The sequence below is a fragment of the Desmodus rotundus genome, chromosome 7, assembly GCF_022682495.2.
Source record: "Desmodus rotundus isolate HL8 chromosome 7, HLdesRot8A.1, whole genome shotgun sequence".
Lineage (NCBI taxonomy): Eukaryota > Metazoa > Chordata > Mammalia > Chiroptera > Phyllostomidae > Desmodus > Desmodus rotundus.
In genome coordinates, this window is record NC_071393.1 from 108,065,285 (window position 1) to 108,086,541 (window position 21,257).

Here is a 21,257-nt window from a genome sequence, read left to right on the forward strand (position 1 = left end):
GCACCAGAACACAAGGTAGAGCAAGGCTGGATCCTTGGCATGGTACTCTCCTCTCAATACTCGGTTCTCTGCCACCTTTTCTATTATAACTTCTGTTTCTAGGCCACATAAATGTCTTAGTTCCATTACTTCCAGTTATATACAGAGCAGTTCTGACATCTCACTAGAACTCAAATTTAATCTAGTCAAACCCAATCCCATCCTCTTTGACCTCCACATCCCCCTAAAAGGGAATGCTATTCTCAATTCTGTCTAAACCTTTGGAGGTTTGTTTTGTTTTGTTTTGTTTTTTCATTTAAGGGGGAAACCTCAAAAAAAATAAAACCGGGGGAAAAAATTGGCCAAAATGTAAACAATGATTGAACTTAAATAATGAAACTACAGGTGAATTTTTTTCCCTCGGCTTTTTTTTTTTTTATAAGCACATGGGGAAAAAATATAGGAGATGGGGAGTCCTTTACATATTCTACATTTCCTCTTCCTTTGCCACCATTTGACGAGATGAAGACAACGGCCCTCTGCCATCAGCCACCCTGGGTTAAATCTGCCGGCCCAAACCTCCTTAAAGGAGCTGGCAGAAGGGTACAGACTTTCTTTGGTGGGGGTAAAGAAAGAAAAAGAATATGATTTACATTTCCTCTCCTGTTTGAAAATCTTAGCGACTTCCTGCTTGCTGCCTACAAGATCAAGTCTAACTTCTTCTTCTTAGTTTGACAAGATCTCTATAACCTAGACCCACCCCTGCCGCCCCCACCTTACTACCCACAAATTCCAACCATGAACCCTCCATTCCATTAGGATCCTATTTCAAGATTAAACTTTGCTGAAAACAGTAAGCAGCTTTTTACCTGCTGCAATGGTGACAGTTATGTTAAATTAATTCTCTCTAGAGTCTGTTATCCCCACACAAAACCACTGCAGGGAAATAATATTTTACACACAGGAATAACTATATTGTACTGTCTCCAAAATTGGAAATGTAGTAATGAATCCAAAAGTGATGACTGTTGATATTAAATCTTGGAAACCAAGAATAGAGGTGTAAACACTTCAACAGTCACAGTGCTTACTGTGTATAAATACAGAGCAGGCCCTCACACTGCCAGGGGTCATGGTCGAGCACTCAGGCCCCACCCACCAGCTAGCCTGTCACACCAGGTGTTTGCCACCTTTCATTGTGCGTGGACTGTAGATCCTAAAAGGTACTAAAGCTAATAAATTAAGTGATTTCTGTAAGAATAAAAGTGCACAAGTTGATAAAACAGTAAGGGCTTTTTTTTGAGAACACATCTATTTCAACATCTCCTTTGACCATTTTATGGCTCAAAATCAGCTAATACTGAAAGAAAATTTAAATCTCTTGTATTTTGAATTAAAAGACAGAAGCGTGTGTACCCATAACACTTGAGGCTCCTAATATACATTTCTGGCTATTGAATATGTATTCTTATTTCTAATCACCAAAAAACACACAGGAAATGCTGCCCAAACAGTCACTGTCCCTTACTGTGTGAATCTCTTTTTCTCTGTGGCTCTTCATTACTAAAACGAAACTCTGAGCTAGCTGGTGAGTAATGAAAACAAAAACACACCTGAACTACATCTGACCATAGACAACACTACTTCTTACCTGACAGTACCACTTCATAACTAATCATAGGCCACTCCAAGGGAGGGCATGACAGGCAGCCCTCCCTCCTGGGCCTCACTGAGGCATGCCGGCCTCATCTTGAGAGACAGGCAGGAGTATGGACGTAAGCTCCTCCAAAAGAAGCCAAGAGAGGGCTTCAGGGACAGGAACCATCCACCAACCCTGTGAGCTTCCACTTTAAATGTACATGTGAAGATCAGAGCCTTCCAGTTATTTTACCCCTCAGATAACTACTCCTACTTCCCAGAACAGGGTATAACAGATTACCCACCTGAAACCTGATGTCAGTACAAACACAAAACTCAATTTTCCAGACCTTCTCTATTATCTAAGCCTCACAAATCTTCTAAGAGAAAAAGCCAAGAGTCCCACAAAAGGAAGAGGTCTAGGCCTACATTATTCCAGAGTGTTCTACCCAAGACTCTCTCATAAAGGCCTAATCTTCTTCGGGAAGGGAATTCCACAGCATTTCAAAGCAGTCCATTTAATACCTAACACTGTCTGTCTAGCCCCTACTCCCTGTTTGTTACCTGTATTTTGGAAGGGCCAGAAAACACCATATTCTCCAACAGAGCTTAACCATTTTCTTCAAAGTAAACCTGTTCTCCAACTTACCAAGAAGTTATAACCAGTCCTATTTTTATTAAGAAACATCCTCTCTTCTGTATGTCTCCCCTGCCCCGCCAGGACCTTCGCACTGCCCTAGGCCCTGGTCTTTCCAGTTTACTGTCCTCCACAGCCCAGCCAACCCCCACCTTTCTCTATTCATCATTGGAAAGGCTTTTTACTCTAAGTCTTTTATCACTTTTCAGAGGCAACTTCCTCCGCACAAGTCACTGGATAGCTCATTTCTTGTTTTCATCTCCAGATCAAATTTGGCTTTTCACATTGGTCAGTAGCCAACTACCTCCTGAAAATGACCTGCTCGTTGTTTTCTTGCTGAATTCTGGCTTCAAGCATTACTGTCGCTGAGAATTTCACATGGAGGACACACGTTTTATCCTTTTTACACTGTGGTATAAACAGCTTTTTCTCCTGAGAAAATCAACCGAGAAATAAATCCCTTGCTCTCTCACTTCTGTCTCTCCTTAGTACAGAGGCAGCTAAACCATATAAATTAGCACCAAGTACTAGAATTATCCAAGACCATTTACATAGGAAATATTTCCCAATCATTTTATCATTTATTTTCTTGATAGTTTTTCCCAAAAGTATTGTGTATACCTATAAACGTATTTTCAGTTTCGAGGTAAATTAAAAGGTGGGGAAGAAAGAAACCAGAACTTGAATGCAGTACTGTAACTTGTTATGCAAGATTCTGCTGCCATCTTGGAACAGGAGGGGACAGGCAGAAGTACTGTCCTTACAGTGAGATAACAGTATGGGATGGATCAGTGCCGGACAAGTCACGGCTGTCAAACAATTTTAAGGGTACTGAAGACTCTGAACAACCTGTAAAGCAATTAAGCCAGAAGGACTACAGCTTGTAAATGAAGCAAATAGCAACCATGACTAGCTTAGTTGCTTCCTGAGTAAACAAACACCAGCTCCTTAGCATATTTAACTAAAAACTAAACACATTAAAATCCCTGTCGGATTCCATGAGAGAAAATGTTTGCAGGAGAGAATTATTTATATGTTACTTATATAAATTATCAATGTAGTAGGGACATGAATATCGGGGAAAATATTAGAAAAAATTTATTTAGGTTAACTAAGGGCAGTATATATACACATGTACATACAATTATACACAGAGACACATGCAGATTTACAGGGTCCTCCAAAAAAAGGAAAAAAGAATTGAAAATAAAATTTCCCAGAGAGAATTAAAGTTCAAAACCAACTGTCAGAGAAAAGGTACGGAAAGTCACCTTGAAGAGACAAAAAGCTTTCAGGCTGGCAAGACTTCACTGTAACTAGAAAACCTGATTAGTCTTCCTAAAGAAAAAGGTAAGTCTAGCAAAAGGAGAAGTGGTTCCATGCACAATGATGATAATAATGACATCACAACAGCCTTACAAAGCACTTGTGGGGTAACAAGCTTAAGACAGTTACGATCGTCTAAGATCACAGATAAGTAAGTAGCAGGACTGGGGCCCAGGTCTGTCTGCCTATACCACTGCCCCAAGAAGGACAGCAAAAAGGAAAAAAGGACTATACACACATAAGTGCTTCCAAGGATTGGGGTCCATGATGGAATGGGGGGATGTTCAAATCATCTAACTCCCTTGCTGCAAACTCAAGCTAACCAAGCATCTTAGGGATGCCTTTGCTTGCTGGAAGAGCTTGCCTGCTTCCAATGGTGAGACAGAACAAGAGGAGGCATGGGAGGAGCAAACAAACTTAGGGAACGGGATCATCTCAAGGACCGTGGTTAAGGTGGAACAGGGGTGTTTTGAATGACACAGCCCTCCTGACCGCCAATCACCAAGCACTCGTATATACTGACAGAGTGGTAAGGCAAGAAAAAAGTAAGAATCACTAGTACACACCTTTGTGAAGAACCTCTGAGGATTAAGTATTTGACTACAACGCTGAACTGTGTTACTATTATAACCTACCAAAACTGACACGAGATGAAAAAGAAAATCTGAAGAGTCAGAAATGTATTTAAGAAACTGAACTCACTACTAGAAACCTTCGCATGAAGAAAACTCCAGACCCACATGGTTTCACTGGTGAAATCATTTTAACAACTTCATTTTTTAATCTTTGGTTACTGCCATAAATGGGAACTTCAATCTCATCCTGTATTTTTCAACAAAGCAGTACCTAGCAGAGCTCGGCACATGTGGTAAAATCAAGCTGAAATCATTCTGAAGTCAGATGTATCTTTGCAAATTTAATCAAAACCTGCATTCTTCTATCACAAAAGTGCACAAAACACAAAATTTTGCAGTCAACATCAGAGGGTCCACTGACCCCTTGAAGCCAATCTATGGACCCCCTAAGATGCTAAATGAGTACTGGTAAATGAGTATTAACTAAAGCAGCACAGTGTGATAGTTAAGATGGCAATTAAGGAAAGGACAAAGTGCCTGCCAGTTTCTCTACCCTCTGGTAAATTACAAATGGTTACAATCTGCTCCTAACCTTGAGCAGTGAATTAATTCTTCCTGATCTCATTCTAAAAATGTCTTTTGGTGATCTTCATGGTCATAACCTTCTATTCTTTTCTAAGTACCAAGGAGTTCCTTCTAATTTAATTCTCAGGTCCTACCATTTTTAGACTTATCCTATCCTCAAAATTCACCATTAACTTCAGTTCCTAAATGCCTTTCCCAGACACCACTCCACTCTCTTCCATTATTTCTACTTCCAGCCGTGTCAGCAAGCCTACCTCCACCACGCCACAGCCCCCTCAGAGGCTCACACCGACAGACCGTATCTCCTTTGGGGCTGAAGAGTCACCTCCAAAGCACATTCCGGCCAGGATGTATATTATATTCTTTATCAGATGCAGGAAGACGAAAAATGGAAATTTCATCTTTCCCCCAGTAGTTATCGTTCCCAGGGCTACTTTTAGACAGTTGTTATTTTACAAAAAGAAACTGTCCTTCAGCCAACAGAGCACGTGGTGAAGCCAATAAAGCACTCCTGTGTAGGCAGACTCTGAGACCTTCAATTGCAACGTCGTCATTTTCTACAAAACCATGTTATTCTAGTAAGAGGCTAACCAGAGCTGTGGTTCCCAGTTAGATCAAAGAATATATAAAAGATAAAGCACTTAGATAACCAAATGACAGGGCATAATTTGAGAGAGAGGGAAACAAGTTAATGGTGGCTAAGAAACAATATAAAGGACACAAGGAAAGACTTCAATAGAAAAGACAAAAAAATATTTAACATTTTATCTTAAAAGTACTTAGCTTTGGAAAACCACGTTCTTAAGATTTGCAGTACACAGAGATTTAACCACAGATTAGGAGCCGGGCAGACTTTGAAACGGAGAAAATTCAAGTCACAAAGACAAAATATGAAAACAACAACAGCAAACGACCAGTGCACACGGTACACTTTCTGCAGGACAGGAGTGGCAGGATTCTATTCCATCAAGGAATAGCCAAGACGCCGCCAGTGTGCGTGCCATCATTATCTACGGTCACCATCTCAACCTCCCTCATAGTTCACGCACTCCTCCACCCCCCAGCTCCCACCTGCGCCACTGCACTGACGTACAGTGATTCCCTCATCACTCGGAGTTTCCTCCTCCCCTGCCCTACTCATGTGCTGATAATTACCAATATCTATTTCCAGTTTTCCACATCTAGGTTTCCCAAAACCTCCAAGTTACATCAAAAATCACCTCCTCAGCCTCCACCCAGAACCTGCTCTCCCTCCTGCTGTACCTTTCTCAAACAGCAGCACCACTAATTACCCAATTCCCAAAGCTATCCTAGACCCCACCCCCTCACACACTCCAAACAGCCCACAAACACTAAGCAGCTTTGATCTTATCTCTTAAGTTAGTCACAAACGCCATCCTTTCCTCTCCTTCCACACCTGTGCTTGGTTTAGGCCCTCCACAACTTCTCTAGCACAGTCCCCTACTACTGTCGCTTCCTCTCCGTCTTCCACTGCAGCCCCCTCCAATCTCTCTGACACACTGTCATTGGATTCTATATCTGACTAAATCTAAAACTGCAATGGTTATCCATTATCTGGGAGGTTCTTTCAGGATCTGGCTAGCATCTCATCTTCAACTGGCACCATTCACCTCCTCCCACCCCCCAACACACACACACACAACACTGAAACAACACAGCACTATTGTTGCTCTGACTGTATCATGGGATTCAGGAAGTCCTTTGCATCACATAATTCTCATTTTCAACACTATTTCAGCCACCTGAAAAACACGCATTCACCTTTAATATCCTACCGAGGCTTAACTCACTTCGTAAAGCCTTCCTCCACCACTCCCACCCACCTCTGGTTAATCATCCTTTCTCTCTACTCCTTCCCCACCTTCTATTAATGCATATATGACATTATCTTATTTGTTCACAGGAGTATCCTCTCTGCCTGACTGTGAGCTTGTTGACAGAGCAGGGTCCTGCCCCTTTTTTTATCATCAAAGTGTGAAAGTGTGTGGTTCTAAGTCATTCAGTAAACATTACCTGGAGTTAACCAAAACAATGTCTTCACCAATGCAATTTCACCTCGCATCTGAACTATCCCCAAGAGGCATTTTTGAAAAGATGTGTGAATATAAAGAATGCAAAATAAACAGTGTTTGGAGTGTGGGTAAAAACAAAAAATTAACATATGATTACTGGGAGAGTCAGAAATCTACAAGATCTTTTGAGTGGCTGCATGGCAACAGAACCAAAGGAAAACATGAGCACATGCGGTAAAATTACTGCCTCCAGGACCAGCCTGACACTTGAGAAGATACAAAGCAGAATGTGCCAGAGCTGAAGGAACTGAAAGTCCTGATTCTCGTTTTTCCATCAGATATGACCCCATGAGGAACACATAAGACAAACCACTTACTTAAGCAACTACTTTGGCCAATGGTTTGTAAACTTTAAGAATAGCAGAATCCATTCTAAATTCCTTAGGCTGTGTTAACCAAAAGAGTTGGTCATTTTCAGAGATGGAAGGATATGAAAGATCATCATTAATCCCTCCACATTTACAATAGGAGAAATTGGGGCTTAGAGAGGAAATTACTGAACCAGCATCTCACCACTAGTTACGTGGAAGATGAGAAAGCAGGACAGTGACTTCCACATTCTCTGTCTGGGGCTCTTCCTACTATCCCACACTATTTTTCTTCAGGTAAGTTAAGTGCTATATTGCTTGTTTGCACATAATTGTTTTTTCTTTCTTATATCTAGCAGCTGGTAGGTGCTATCCAGATTTCATTTAAATGCTAAAAATGGCTTCCCCAACTCACAGATTACTTTTATCTGTCACTGTTTTTCCCCCCTAATAAGAACAGCAATTCTCAAATTATAGTTCCCATCAGGTTGTGACAAAAGCGTTTGGTAATAATGCTGACACCAGAACATGCCACCATGTCATTACCCATGCTGGTTTCTAAAACCTAGCTATCACTTCATTGCTACCTTATTTGAACAGCACTACCTTTCCCCCCCTAATCCTGGTGGCGCAGTTTCATTTCTCAGCAACGGGAAAGAGGAATAGGTGGGACAGGGACTGGTCAAAGGGCAGGATCGCCTTGGGAGTACAGAACTTGAGAACCACTGAGGCAATGGAATAAACACATCTAGCTGATGGGGCATTTTCAGTCCACAGCCAGGAACTGCAGTTCCACCAGCAGTTGTCGTTGTCAGATCAAGTATCTAATAACGAAATCATTAAAACATAATAATAATATGATTAACTGAATGTCTGCCGTGTCGTAGGGACTGTTCTAAGAGCTTTATACAAATTATTGTAAATCCTCACAAAATGCCCAAAATGCAGGTAAGACACAGATAAGGAAGGTGAGCAGTAGCAGCACCAGAATTTCCATACACAAGGGGTTCAGAAGTGGCAAAAGGGAAGGCAGTAGAGGGCACCCTCTGTGGGGAGTTGGTTCCAGCCATTTTTATAGAGCAGTAAGCTCCCCGTTTACTAGGTTGTGTGTATACCCGAGGCGGTAAGAACTTTAACGTACAAACAAAAGCACAGCGATTTTACTCAGGTGGAGTATTTATGGAGCAGGGTAAGAGAAACTGTGACCACCTTTCCCCGAATCCGATGTTCCTCTGAGCAGGGCATGAAAACCGAGGGCTCCCAAGATGGAGGGCTCCATCCAAGGTGACGAAGCAAGTGTGGCCAGAGCTGACATCTGAACCACGTTTGTGTAGTTCCAAAGTCCTTTCTATTCTACACACTACCTCCTTCTCTGTGAATACACCGGACTGCCTAAGAACCACGTAAAATTAATAGTTAGCAATTTCACAAATCATATGAAAAAGAAATTACACCTCTAAGGACCATAAACTACCACAAAGAAAGTTAATTTTCTAGTGCCCTAGAATACCACACATGCTACAGACAGATACAGGTAGGGCTCAAGTAGATTTTAAACACACAATAAAATCTTTAAAAAAATTTTTGGGGCAAGGGGTAGGATGAGAGGGGTACAGGGAAATAATAAGGGAGAAGAGAAAATGGTCTCCTTTAAGAGACCAAAGCTAGTTTAGAACCAAGTTGGTTCATAAGAATGAAAGAGTTTTTGGATTATGCCAAATAGTAGGTTTAAAAACTGATTAGAATCCAATGACATTCGCTATCTTAATAGTGACTCAAATGTGTGAAATGCTCACATTTTGAGAGGGTTCATTTACTCATTCCAACAACTTCAGGTAGGCCTGAGCTAGGAGGCCTTAAGAGATCACAGAGATGCACGAGACACACTTCTTGACTAGAAGTGCTTAGAGTCTAATTAGAAAAATCAAACAAACATGTGAAAAGATTTTTTTTTTTAAGCAACAAATGAACTAGTTTGTTGAAAAAACAACCCAACCCAAGTGGGTGGAACTTAAGGAAGGAGAGAACTCTGGGCTCTTTCAGCAAACAGTTGGTAGCATTAAAGCCCGGTCCTGAAAGGAAAGGGAGAATCAGAATTAGTTGAGGGGTCTGGGGGGGAATACACAAAAGTCCAGAAATGGGAGAAAGGAAAGAAAAACAAATCAGCAAATTCACAGGATACAGGTTAAATAAATTATAGCCCCTCCACACAATGAAATATTATGGAGCTAAAAAACTGAATGAGGCAGCTTCATATTTACTTATATATTGATAAGTGAAAAAGTAAGTTACAGAGAAAGTGTATACATATTTGCATTTACAAAAAACAAGATTTATAAATAAATACATGCTTATATGTGCTGACACTTTCATAAACTATCTGTATAAAGATGTAGAAGGAAGTTATAAACAGTGGATACCCTCTTGGCTGAGGACACAGGTAGGTTTAAACCAGGGACCATCCTCTGCAGAAGGCAGGTGGACTAGAGAAGATCCTAAGTACCAGGTTAAGGGGTTATACAACATGCAAGCTCTGGAGCAGGGTTTCTCAACAGCAGCACCGACTTTGGGGCCAGGCCATTCTTTGCTGTGGGGGCTATGCATTGTTAAGATGTTTAGCAGCCTTTCTAGTCTCTTTCTACTAGATGCTGGTAGTAAGTACACTCCTCCCACTGCTGGCTGTGACATTTCCAAAGTGCCCTGGGAAGCAAAACCACACCCTGGTTGAGAACCACTGCTCGAGAGCCACATGTTAACCTACAAAACATTCTGGTCCTATATTCTTATAAATTAGCCACAAACGAAATATGCACTCAGATGTGGATCTGAGGAATACACTGAATGTGCTGAAAGGACCTTCACACATCAGTCAGTTTCTCATGTTATGATAATATGCACTGACTCTTTTGGGTCACTGAAGCACTATTGCACCCGTTAGGAGACCAGCCCGGCCCCCACCCCATCCCACCCAAATAGTGTGCACTCTATAGATCCCAGATCTTCCAGGATGCCAAAGAAGGACACCCTCCCACAGAAATCTAACAGAGAACCATATTTTAGCTCAGCTTTTGAAAAACTAATATAATTATTGATACAATAAGAGCATAATTACTTGCATTATACTAATAATGTTTCTTCTCTTAACTCCTAACAACCACACAAAGTGCAAGACACTGTTCAAAAATAATGAAAGACATCACCCCTGATTTCAAGATTATAAGGAGAATAAAAATTGCCTTATGAAGCCAAGAGAGGCTTAACTAGATTCTATCAATCACATTTTATTAAGCATAAAGCCATTTCTAATATACCAAAATGAGTAAGGAGGGGAGAAAATCAAGACATCCAACAGGCTTGAATATTTTTCAAACACAGATCTAAAAGTTTTGTTGATTCTCCTGTGTCTGCTCTTTTCCCAAGGCCAGAAATCCAATAAAGCCCTGGCAGTCTTGGCTTCATAGTTTAAAGTCACTGATTCCTCCAGTACTGTTGTAGGTGAAAAGTTCCGGACTTCATTCTCATAAAATAATGCTCTTCAACTTCTAGCACTGTGCCGACTACTTGTGCTTAGCTCTCAGAAGGTTGGCTCTCTTTTGTGGAGGTGACCTCCAAGCGACCTGACTCCTGCAATAAATACACCTGCGAGTTGCTATGGAAGGTGCTTAAAAGTGTCCCCGGCGAAAAAAAAGAAACTCACCATTCTAACTACTTCAGGGTAAGTCTGCTCTGTCAAACAGCCTCTGCTTATTGTAATGTAGTCCACCAGTTCATTAAGAGTGGAGCGCTTGTATTCTTTCATTTTAAGATCAGATAGCGTGTCCATGAAGTCAAAAATGACACAGCACTGCTGAAGTTTCTTTAGGAACAGTTCAGGCTGCTCTGAGGATGGAACGTCTAAGAAAAAAAAAGGAAATGGTGTAAGTCTGTCATCAATTTCTAGGTAACAGGAATTCTCTGTGAAAGTTATTTCAAAAGCAAGCTCAAAAAAAAAAAAAAAAAAGAATTCACATGACAACAGTGTTTTTTTGAACAGTCACACATGGCGGGAGGGGATACCACATCCGCTACCTTGGAGACCTTGTCTTTGAAAAGCTACAAGATACCAACACAAGTGACAGCATTTGTTATTCCACACCAAAGATTGACCAAACTCCCAAGAGCCATTAGAGAGTTGAAGCAAATTTTAACCCAAGAACAACCCAATGTCGACATCCTTAAGCCAAAAACACTGAAAAAGGTCAAATTTCCCATTATAAGGTAAAAGCCAGAAGTTTTCACTGTTGGTTTAAATTCGTTTTACCAAAAAATTTCAAAGCGGAAATGTCAGTTCATTCGTTTTAATTTCATGCTGACATCCTTGGTATTTAAAGTAACTGGTGTATGTGTGTGTGTGTGTGTGTGTGTGTGTTTTGTTTTGGCTTGATATCCATGAAGTTTCTTTGTCAAACAAACTTGAAAAGTCAACAAAATGAAGTAATACCAACTCCCTCAAAAGAGCACGTTGGCACTGGGACAGTAACAATCTCTGCTTAAATCTATGCTCCTTCTTTTGACCCATCTTCTTTCCTTACCGTGGGAGAAACCCACTCACATCTTTATTAATATGTTCTCAGAACAAACATCTATTCTTTTCCCACAATCAGCAGGCCAGACATTTGGTTTTATGTTATTTCTAAAAAATATCTAGAGCCCTGGCTGGTGTAGCTCAGTGGATTGAGTGCGGGCCTGCGAACCAAAGGGTCACTGGTTTGATTCCCAGTCAGGGCACATACCTGGGTTGCCAGCCAGGTCCCCAGTAGGAGGCGTGTGAGAGGCAACCACACATTGATGTTTCTCTCCCTCTCTTTCTCTTTCCCTTCCTCTCTCTCTAAAAGTAAATAAATAAAATCTTTAAAAATAAAAAAATAAAAATTAATAAAATAAAAAATATCTAGAAATGTCAGGTTAAAATTCCCCAGCTAAAATGGAAACCTAACCTATAGTTGAACTTGAAATACAGTAAGTTGCAGATAGCCATTCTATTCCTACCTTCTTTCCACTATTTTGTTCCCCTAAACTGGAGCTTCCCTAGAAAGGCAATGAAATTATGACCAGAGTAAGCTCTGCTGCCTTGTTCCAAGGCAATTAACTCATTAATCTTCAAAACACTCTTGGAGGTAAGCAGGTGGCATTATATTATTATTCCCTATTTTCTAAAAAGAAAATTAGAGACAATCATTGAGGTCCCACAATGAATGAGTTATGGAACTGGGCACAGTGCCTGTGTCTCTAACCACACTCCCACATTCCCTTTATACCACTCATGAAGGACTTTAACAAGCTTGCACCCTTTGTTGCCAGCCTCCCAGTAAACGCTTGACAGCAGCTTCAAAGCATGGGCCACCTGCTCCCTGCACTTCAAGTGCAGCAGCAAACAGCACTCACCTGAGAGCCACCAGCAAGCCCCAGCAGAAGGAGTGAGGGCTGGGCTCCTCCTATTCACAGGGACCACATGACTCCTCTCCACAACCCCCTCCTCCTCCTCCTCCTCCTCACATCCCACAACCCAAGTGCTAGCCCAAGTGTTCAGGATGTCATGGATAACTCCCCCAAAACACTGCCTACTGACATCGACTTTAGGGTAAGCCTAAGTGAGAGTGGATAGGACCCCTAAAAACATAGGATTTCTCTACCAGATAAGATACGAGAGAACAAGAAGTAGTCAGTAGTTTTGAAGGTATATAGCATCACTGTTACTCTTGACAAAAACAAATTATAAATTTGGAAATCGTTCTTAACCACTGAGTTGCCCCTCCCACCATTACCCCCATAGGTCCCCAAAGGCCCAATGTACAATATCTTATAGTCAAAGACTTTGGAAACTGGGTTAAGCCATGAGATATGTCCTATTCTATGCCCCTAGACTTAATCACTTTCGAAACTTGAACTAAATTTAGTCAGACCAAGTTTTCTCTTTGATTGTTACCTACTTCAATGTTTAAAATAAATAAACAAAAACTAAACGCTGCTTATGAACATGACTATATACCTTTAATCAATGGCTAATTACATGCACAGGACCATCATGGTTAATTACTAAAGTTTTCTAAGTTCTAAAGCAGACCCCATACCTCGAAGCTAATTGTAAGTTTTGATGCTGTATAGGAGACAAGAAAAAGCTTATTAATGTAACATTAAAGTTAAAATCTTCTGGGGAAAATTTAATTAATCTTTTTTTGGACACAGTATAACTTTAATACAGCTTAAAAACCAGACCATCTACATGGAGAACTCCATAACTCAGCACATATGAATTAGGAAAGCATCTATAAATAATAACCTTTTCTCCAAAAAGCAAATCATACTGAAGCAGTGACAACCACAATTAATCTCTGTAGTCACTGCAATAATATTCAAGAGATTCATATATTTGGTTATTTAAAAAAAATGTATGCAGTTAACATTTAGTCCTTTTTTAATGTTAGGCAGTTGAAATGTATTCTTCACTTATCCAAACTGATATAATGTTATAGACAAAGGTGAAACAGGCTAGCCGCCTGATGGGACAATGGTAACAGCTTACATTTATTGAGTTCTACTGGGTACATATATTGGGTACTATTCTAAGCATTTCCACACATTATATCTCATTTAATCCAAACAACCCTATGTAGTATGTACTATTTCCAATTTAATAGATGAGAAGACCAAGACACAGAGAGATTCAGTGACTTGCCAGAGTCACAGAGCTAACAAGCAGTGGAGACAGGATTCAAACTCGGGCAGACTGGCTTCAGGGTCTGGACTCTTCACCACCAGGCAGTATTCAGACTCGGTGAAAGGCAAGAGTAAGAGCAACATACCATATTCCAGAGAACAGGGAATGTGCAAAGGGAGAAGAAGAGGAAGAATGCAGAAGGAAAGCATGAATTAGTCTCCAACGTGCCCCGATCATAAAGGACAATACTGAACCCCTTCTCTCTCCTCTCTAGCCCATTCCCCAATAAGCTTTGCTTCATCCTTTTTCACAGACTAAATTCTTCTCAAGTGATTTCCTCTCCTTAAATTAAACAAGTTAAGTAATCAAGACTGCCTCAAAGAAAAGGAGAAGTTTCCTCAGAGTCAATTCCCTTATGGCAACAATTTTTTTAAATCTTCCTTCATGCTGAAGGACGCCCTCAATTAGTCGAAGGAAAGGGCTTCTCCTGTAAAGTCTGGCCCTTGATTGACCCACAGAGCCATGCTGGTCCCAACCCCCTTGTCCCCCCTCCCCAGCTCCAGTGGGATTTGAAAAAGGAGATGTGAAAAGTATAGGGCAGGCCAGCATCGAAGAAGGAACACTCTCTAAGTAGTTCATAAGGTTTCAATAATAAAAGTTTAATGTTTATGTAGCCAGTCCCAGAGGCAGATACAAATATACTTTGTAAAAAACATTTATAAAACATATCAGGTACTAGGCCATAAAGAAAAATCTCATAAATGGCAAAAAGAAAAAATCAGACAGGCAGTACATTTTTTTAAAATCCTCACCCAAAGAAAAAAACTTTTTTTCATTGCTTTTAGCAAGAGCAGAACGGGGAGAGAGAGAAACATTGACACAGGAGAGAAACATTGATTGGTTGCTACCTTCCGGTAAGTGCCCCTACCAGGGAATTGAACCCATTACATTTTGGTCAGTGGGATAATGCTCCAACCAAATAAGCCACACCGACCAGGGCAGACAGGCAGTACATTTTTACCACAATGAATAACACCGGATTTTAACAACTCAAAGCTACCATCTCCCAAATCTACCTGAATATCTAAAAACTTCTAAAGTAACTTAAAGGAAAAAATATATAGACATTTAGAAATAAATGTAAATTAGAAAAATTAAGTGATTTAGAATCCCAAAGCTGACCAGGTAATGGATGTTCATGTTGTCTCTCTTCCAAATGGAAATCTGTGGCCTACAAAGGCTACCCCTGAGCCCAGGAGAGGGATCCCACAGAATCATAACCATAAATAATAAGGAATCAATTAGTGGTTATGTAATACCATGATGGTTTATTAGCAAAACAATCCACCCATCCAATGTTAGTATTTGTTTAAAGGGAAGAATAACTGATCCAATTATTGCAGCTTGAGAAGATCCCATGAGGTCAGATTCCACTGGTCTGGAACAACCCTTAAAATTAAGTTGATTTCAGAAAATGCGTCTCACTCCAGAGAAGAACGTAGTGACCGGCTGAGTGGTAAATCCACTTGGTGACTATATTTCTCACTGTACTGTCCTTCTCTTTCCTTTTTAAACATAAGTCATTTCCTCCCACATGCCTTTTCTATTATCATCTCCCATCATCCCATCAACTTTCATCAATAAGCTAGAGAAAATAACTACTCCCACCTCCAAGGTATTATTAGCTAAATATTTTAAAATTTCCAAGTGCCACAGTAATGGAAAAATGGTCACAGAATTCAACAGCAGAGGTACAACACGAGTTCACTTAGGAGGCAGATTCTCCTTGTGTCTAAATAACAGTCAACAGAACTATAATCTTTTTTAGCCCACCCCATCACATGTGCACCGTGCACACACACACAAACACACACCTCCCCTCACCCTCAGTATGATTTTGAGGAATGGTTGCTTATTATTATGTGTTTGTTTCTAATTGGCAGACTCATCCCCCCGCCACCCCAGTCAACAGTTTCCATCATTCCATCCCATCTAATATTTGGGGCACGGGATCATAAATCCAGTATCAACCCACCTTTCCCTAGGGCCTGACTCAGCCCGGACTTTGCAAAGCAAAAAGTAGCAAAGGTGGAAGAAACAAAATATAAGCCTGGTGTCCTTCAGATTTGGTACTCTGGGACTCCAGTCCCCTGCAGTTGTTGAAAATCAGAATGTTAAATTCATATCTGCAAATAAATACACCAACCAAGTAAATAAAAAAGGTCCACATCCTTGTATTTCGTAGCCATAATATCACAGGAAGAAGGCAAAAATGGTTTTAAAGAAAAAAAAAAGATGCAGGCTGGTAACTCATTTATACACAGACTGTTAAAATATATGTGAAAATATAGTGAATAAATATTTCTAAGAAGTGGTCATGTTTACATATTTGAGTCCTACTGAACAAAGTTTATAACCAGCTACTCAATTCAAAAGATCTGAAATAAAATCCTTCTAAATTAACAATGCTTTTCACCTGAAAATGCCCCAGTATTAGCCAATTTACATCCATTTCTCTAACTCTCACAAAAAATAAAGGTACCTACAGACTGGGCATGTAAATGTGGTCTCCAATCCACTCAACCTCAACCCTTGGAACTGTCCCTATGGTGTATGAATCCCCAGCCACGGATGCTGTTAGTCCCTCACACCAGACCCTCCAAAACTTCAACGAAGCCAGTGGGAATTTTACTTGCATAAGGTAATATGAACCTATATTTACAGAAAACCAGCCCCACAGTACCAGATACGAACCTGACTTAGCCTCGAGGACTGAAGGCTAGCACATATGGTAAGGTGCCTAATTGCCTGTCCATGCTGTTGTCTGTCCAAACCCTTGCCACCAACTTTACTTCTAAACACAGATACATGTGACTACTTTTTGTATGTTCAGGAAACATAAAAAGAATCCTATTTTACTAGTGGAACTATGCTTCTATTAGGAATTCCTTTCCATACCCAAAAGAATCATGGTTCTAGCCAATATTTCAGCAAAACAAGGAAACATTTGTAAATCTTTATAATGAATCAAATAATAAAATTAGGCTTCATAGCCTATGAATTGTACTCAAGTACAACATGGTTTCACAGATAGTTCCATGTAAAATAAGCAAGTAAGAAATTACCATGTTAGCTAAAATAAGTATTATATACTCGACCATCCCTATTATTTATTTTATTACTGTACTCAACGCAGCAGGTTCACAAACTGGTGGTGGTGGTGGTGGTGGTAGTGTGGTGGGTGGTGGTGGTGGTGGGTGGTGGTGGGTGGTGGTGGGTGGTGGTGGTGTGGTGGGTGGTGGTGGTGTGGTGGTGTGGTGGGGGGGTGGTGATGGTGGTGGTGGGTGGTAGTGGTGGGGTGGGGGGTAGGGTGGTGGGGGTGGTGATGGTGGTGGTGGGTGGGGTGGGATGGTGAGTGGTGGGGGGTGTGGTGTGGGTGGTGGGTGGTGGTGGTGTGGTGTTCCAAGTGATTTCAATTTGTGGCCACAGTTGAAAACCCCCCTTTTTTAAAGTAATAACTTTAAAATCCTTCTTTCATCTCCTTCATCTTTGAAATTCTTTCTCTCTTAGATTATTTAAAGCTAACAGTGAAAACTTTCCATTTCCAAGCAAAGGAAGGTCCCTGGAAACATCTACAAGAGTGAAAGTGTTCCTTCTTGGCCTCAACTATAAATAAATTAATGTAGAGTTAGCTGCCTTTAGAATTCCTTCCAATCTATTCAGAAAGTTGAAAAACATTTTACTGATTATTAGCATACACTTCTTTTAAAGGTTCAAAATGTGCCTCATAGAATGGCTACCTAGATAAAATAATATCGTAAGAATGAGACCAAGGTGTGAGGATTCATTAAACAACTGAAAGGAAGAAAAGCCAGGACTGAAGTTCAATGTAAAAATAACAGCAGTATAATGAACTTTTTCTATTGCAAAGCACCGTATTAAGCTCCTGGCATACAGTATCCCCTTTAATCCTCAAAATACCTTATGATCAGTTGCTATTAATATCCAAGTTTTTCAGATGAAAAAAACGTGGGGCCCAGAACAGCTAAATCACTGGCGCAACCTGTCCCGCTTGTATGGACTGTCGCTGGTATTTAAACCCAGGAAATCTTACTCCAGAGCCCACACCAATAACAACAACAATGATGATGGTGATTGTGATAAATAATAGCAATTAATAGCCACCACCATTGGAGATATGTATAAACTGTCATGGTTAGTTGCTTATTTAAGAAATGTTGTCATATGATTTCACTTGTATGTGGGATCTAATGAACAAAATAAACTAACAGTGGAAACAGACTCAGGGATACAGAGAACAGACTAACAGCGGTCAGAGTGGAGGGGTTTGGGGCTGGGTGAGAAGGGTGAAGAGGGTAAGAAAAAAAAAGAAGAGTCATGGACACACAACAGGATGGGATTCCCAGAGGGAAGGAGGGGTGAAAGGAGCTAGCAGACAGTAATTAACGGGGGGATAAATGGTGACGGAAGGAGACAACTTGGGGTGGTGAACACAATACAATACACAGATGGTATACTGTAGAATTGTACACCTGAAACCCATATATGATTTTATTAACTGATGTCACCCCAATACATTCAAATAAAAAAATAAGGATTCCTTAGCCTTTCCAATTTTGATTCAGTAGTTTTAAATCAAAGCCCTAGGAACTATAGCCAAAAAAATTTAAATTACAGTAATTTTAAAACTCTCTAGGTCATTACCATGCAGCCTAACTACTGACTGGTGTTTGGACCTACTGCGTTCCACCACCGCGGCCATCTTGATGGGATTTCAATACTAAAACAACATAACTATCATTCCTAAAATGTGTTAATAGTATTCTTTTTACTTCAGTGTGTTATTTCTGCAGTTGTCTATCTTTCATTATATATTAAATATTAGTATCAATTTTTTTAAAAAGTTGGAACCTAAAATAAAGGAAATTTTTATTGACTTTTTGAAAATTAAATGTTCTAAAAACTCAAACAGTACAAAATCAGCCTTAAACTAGTGAACAATAGTAGGTGGGTAGATTCATTTTAAATAATAATGTATTAATATTAATTATTCTTCCCAGCTTGGACAATCAGCATGTATTTATTATGGTTCTTTCATGGATCGCTCCTGTTTGCCTTTCCCAAATGCCGACAAACACATGCTCTCTAATTTATAACCAAATCCCAAAGGTTTCTGACGCAGACTAGTAGCCTCAGCAGCAAAATTATAGGATTCGGGGCTTTCAGAGGGTTTCTGACACTCTGTTCCGGCCAGAGTGAACAGAGAAAAGCACACACAAGGCACACAGGCACAGAGCCTCCAGTAAGTGGCTCTGTCCCCGACCCTTCATTGGTTATCATCTTTCACGCTTCGTCCTCTAAGGCCACAGCAGTCACTGAAATTTGTTGGAACAAGACATAAAACATTTAAAATTCATCCAATTCCTAATTATACGTGTAGATTACTCTCCTGTTACCAGGCTCACCCACAGGACAGAAGCCGTTGCAACTTCTACCCAACACTGTCAGTCTCTCTAAACTTGTAAAAATAAATGGTCTATACTCAAGGATGAGAGAAGAATAGAAGATAAGCATTCAAAATGAAGATGAATGCACAACATGAATAAAGTAGTATAATTTGGAAATGCCCTCCACTGCAAAAATAACCTAATAATTTTGTCAAGTTTACCATTAACAAATGAAAAGTGGGAAGGTCTAGTGGAAAGAACATAGGCTTTGCACTCACTCACTCACTTATTCATTCATTCACGAAATATTCATTGAATGCCCACTGAGGTCCAGGCGTTGCTGGGATACCACAGTAGAAAAAGGAGACAAAAATCCCTTCTCTCGCAAAGCTTTACATTCTAGCAGGAAGAGACAAATAATAGGAACGAAAAATAATAAATATGCTATGGGGGAAAACAGTATGCAGGGCAAGGGCAATTTGGTGTGTTGGGGTTGGAGGATACAATTTTAAATAGAATATTCATGTGGAAGACACCATTGAGCAAGTACTTTTAGGAGGCGAGGGAGTCAGTCAATAGGGAGTCTGGGGATAAAACAAAAAGCGGAGATGGCAGTAAATGTGAAAGCACCCTGACAGGACGGAGCATGCTGGTGAGTTAGCAAACGTGGCTGGAGCCCGAGTGGAAAATGAGAGAGAGAGGCCAGAGAGGGATGAGCAGCAGCTGCAGGAAATCATCTTGGGCCTTGTGAAATACTGTAAGGACTCCAGCCTTGACTATGGTTCCGAACGAAAATTGCACCTTTACTGCTCACCAGGTGACATTGAGCAAGGCACTGACTTCTCTGAACATTGGGCTCCTTATCTGTAAAATTGAGAAAATGTCCTTGACAAGGTTGAATGAGGATTAAATGAAGACCGTCTGTAAGGTGGAAAGTGTTTTTCACAAAAAGTTACCCTTCGTTTGACAAACATCTATCAAGTATCTACAGCATACAGTGTGAGATAAATTCCCAACTTTTTAACTGTTAGTAGAACTATTTTCTCTGTGGAAATACTTATATTATTATTGGCATATCTTCAAAATTATTTTAAAACCATTTTAAATAAATTCTTAAAACATTTCTAGAAACATTAAATTTTTGTTTAAATTTTAATAACAAACCTCAATTAAACAAAGGCCACCTATTTAGAACCCTCTAATAACCATAACTTGCCTTCTCTTCTGCACTTCGTTTAACACAAGGAGCAAATCATAAAATCATATTCTGATAAAAAGGAATTAATAGAACAAACTTCCAGGCTGTACCCAAGAGCTAGCACTGTTGTTGAAGACCAATTTTCAGCAACATTCGGAAGTATGAGCAACAAAAATCTTCCAAAAAAACTATTCTTACTTATGCCATAATTACAAGGTAAAGAAATAAATTAATGGAGTTACAGATTATCTACAAGCACTTACCCTTAAATTGACCCTCCCCCACCAAAAAAACCCTGCAATAAAAGAACACATGATTTTCAAGTATTTCAGTTAATTGAGGGTTCCTCTCTCCCCAAGAGATTACTTCTACAGGGGAAAAAAATGGCCTATCTAGTTTCCATTTGTTTTGCGGATTAACATGAATGTAATCAGTTCAGAATGGGATGAACCTGCAGCTATTAACAGTATGCTATGCGGTTTAAAAACCAATAGATAGATAGATGGATACACATATAAATATCACATTAATATCAATTAAGCACACTGTTATTTTACAACTTACAGATGACACCAAAGACATCATTAAACTGTTTTTAAAGAGATTTAAAGTAAAGAATAGATTCAATCCAACGTTGCAATGCCAGCTTAGAGATGCTATTTCTGAACCTCAGGTGGGAGTTTTAAATATGAGATTGTAAGTTCCTGAGAGTGACACAGGACTGAGTGACCACAGTGGAATGGCCTCTAGTCC

General features: G+C 40.1%; 1 protein-coding gene across 3 annotated transcripts in view; it reads right to left on the reverse strand.

Annotated features, from left to right (window-relative positions):
- Window positions 1-21,257, reverse strand: part of PPP2R5E (protein phosphatase 2 regulatory subunit B'epsilon) — a 139,910-nt gene that overhangs the window by 52,223 nt on the left and 66,430 nt on the right. For all 3 annotated transcript variants that reach the window (XM_045201980.3, XM_024567865.4, XM_045201981.3), the window contains one exon: window positions 10,839-11,035. In XM_045201980.3, the coding sequence (XP_045057915.1) occupies window positions 10,839-11,035 (197 nt within the window). The remainder of the gene's footprint in view (window positions 1-10,838; window positions 11,036-21,257) is intronic.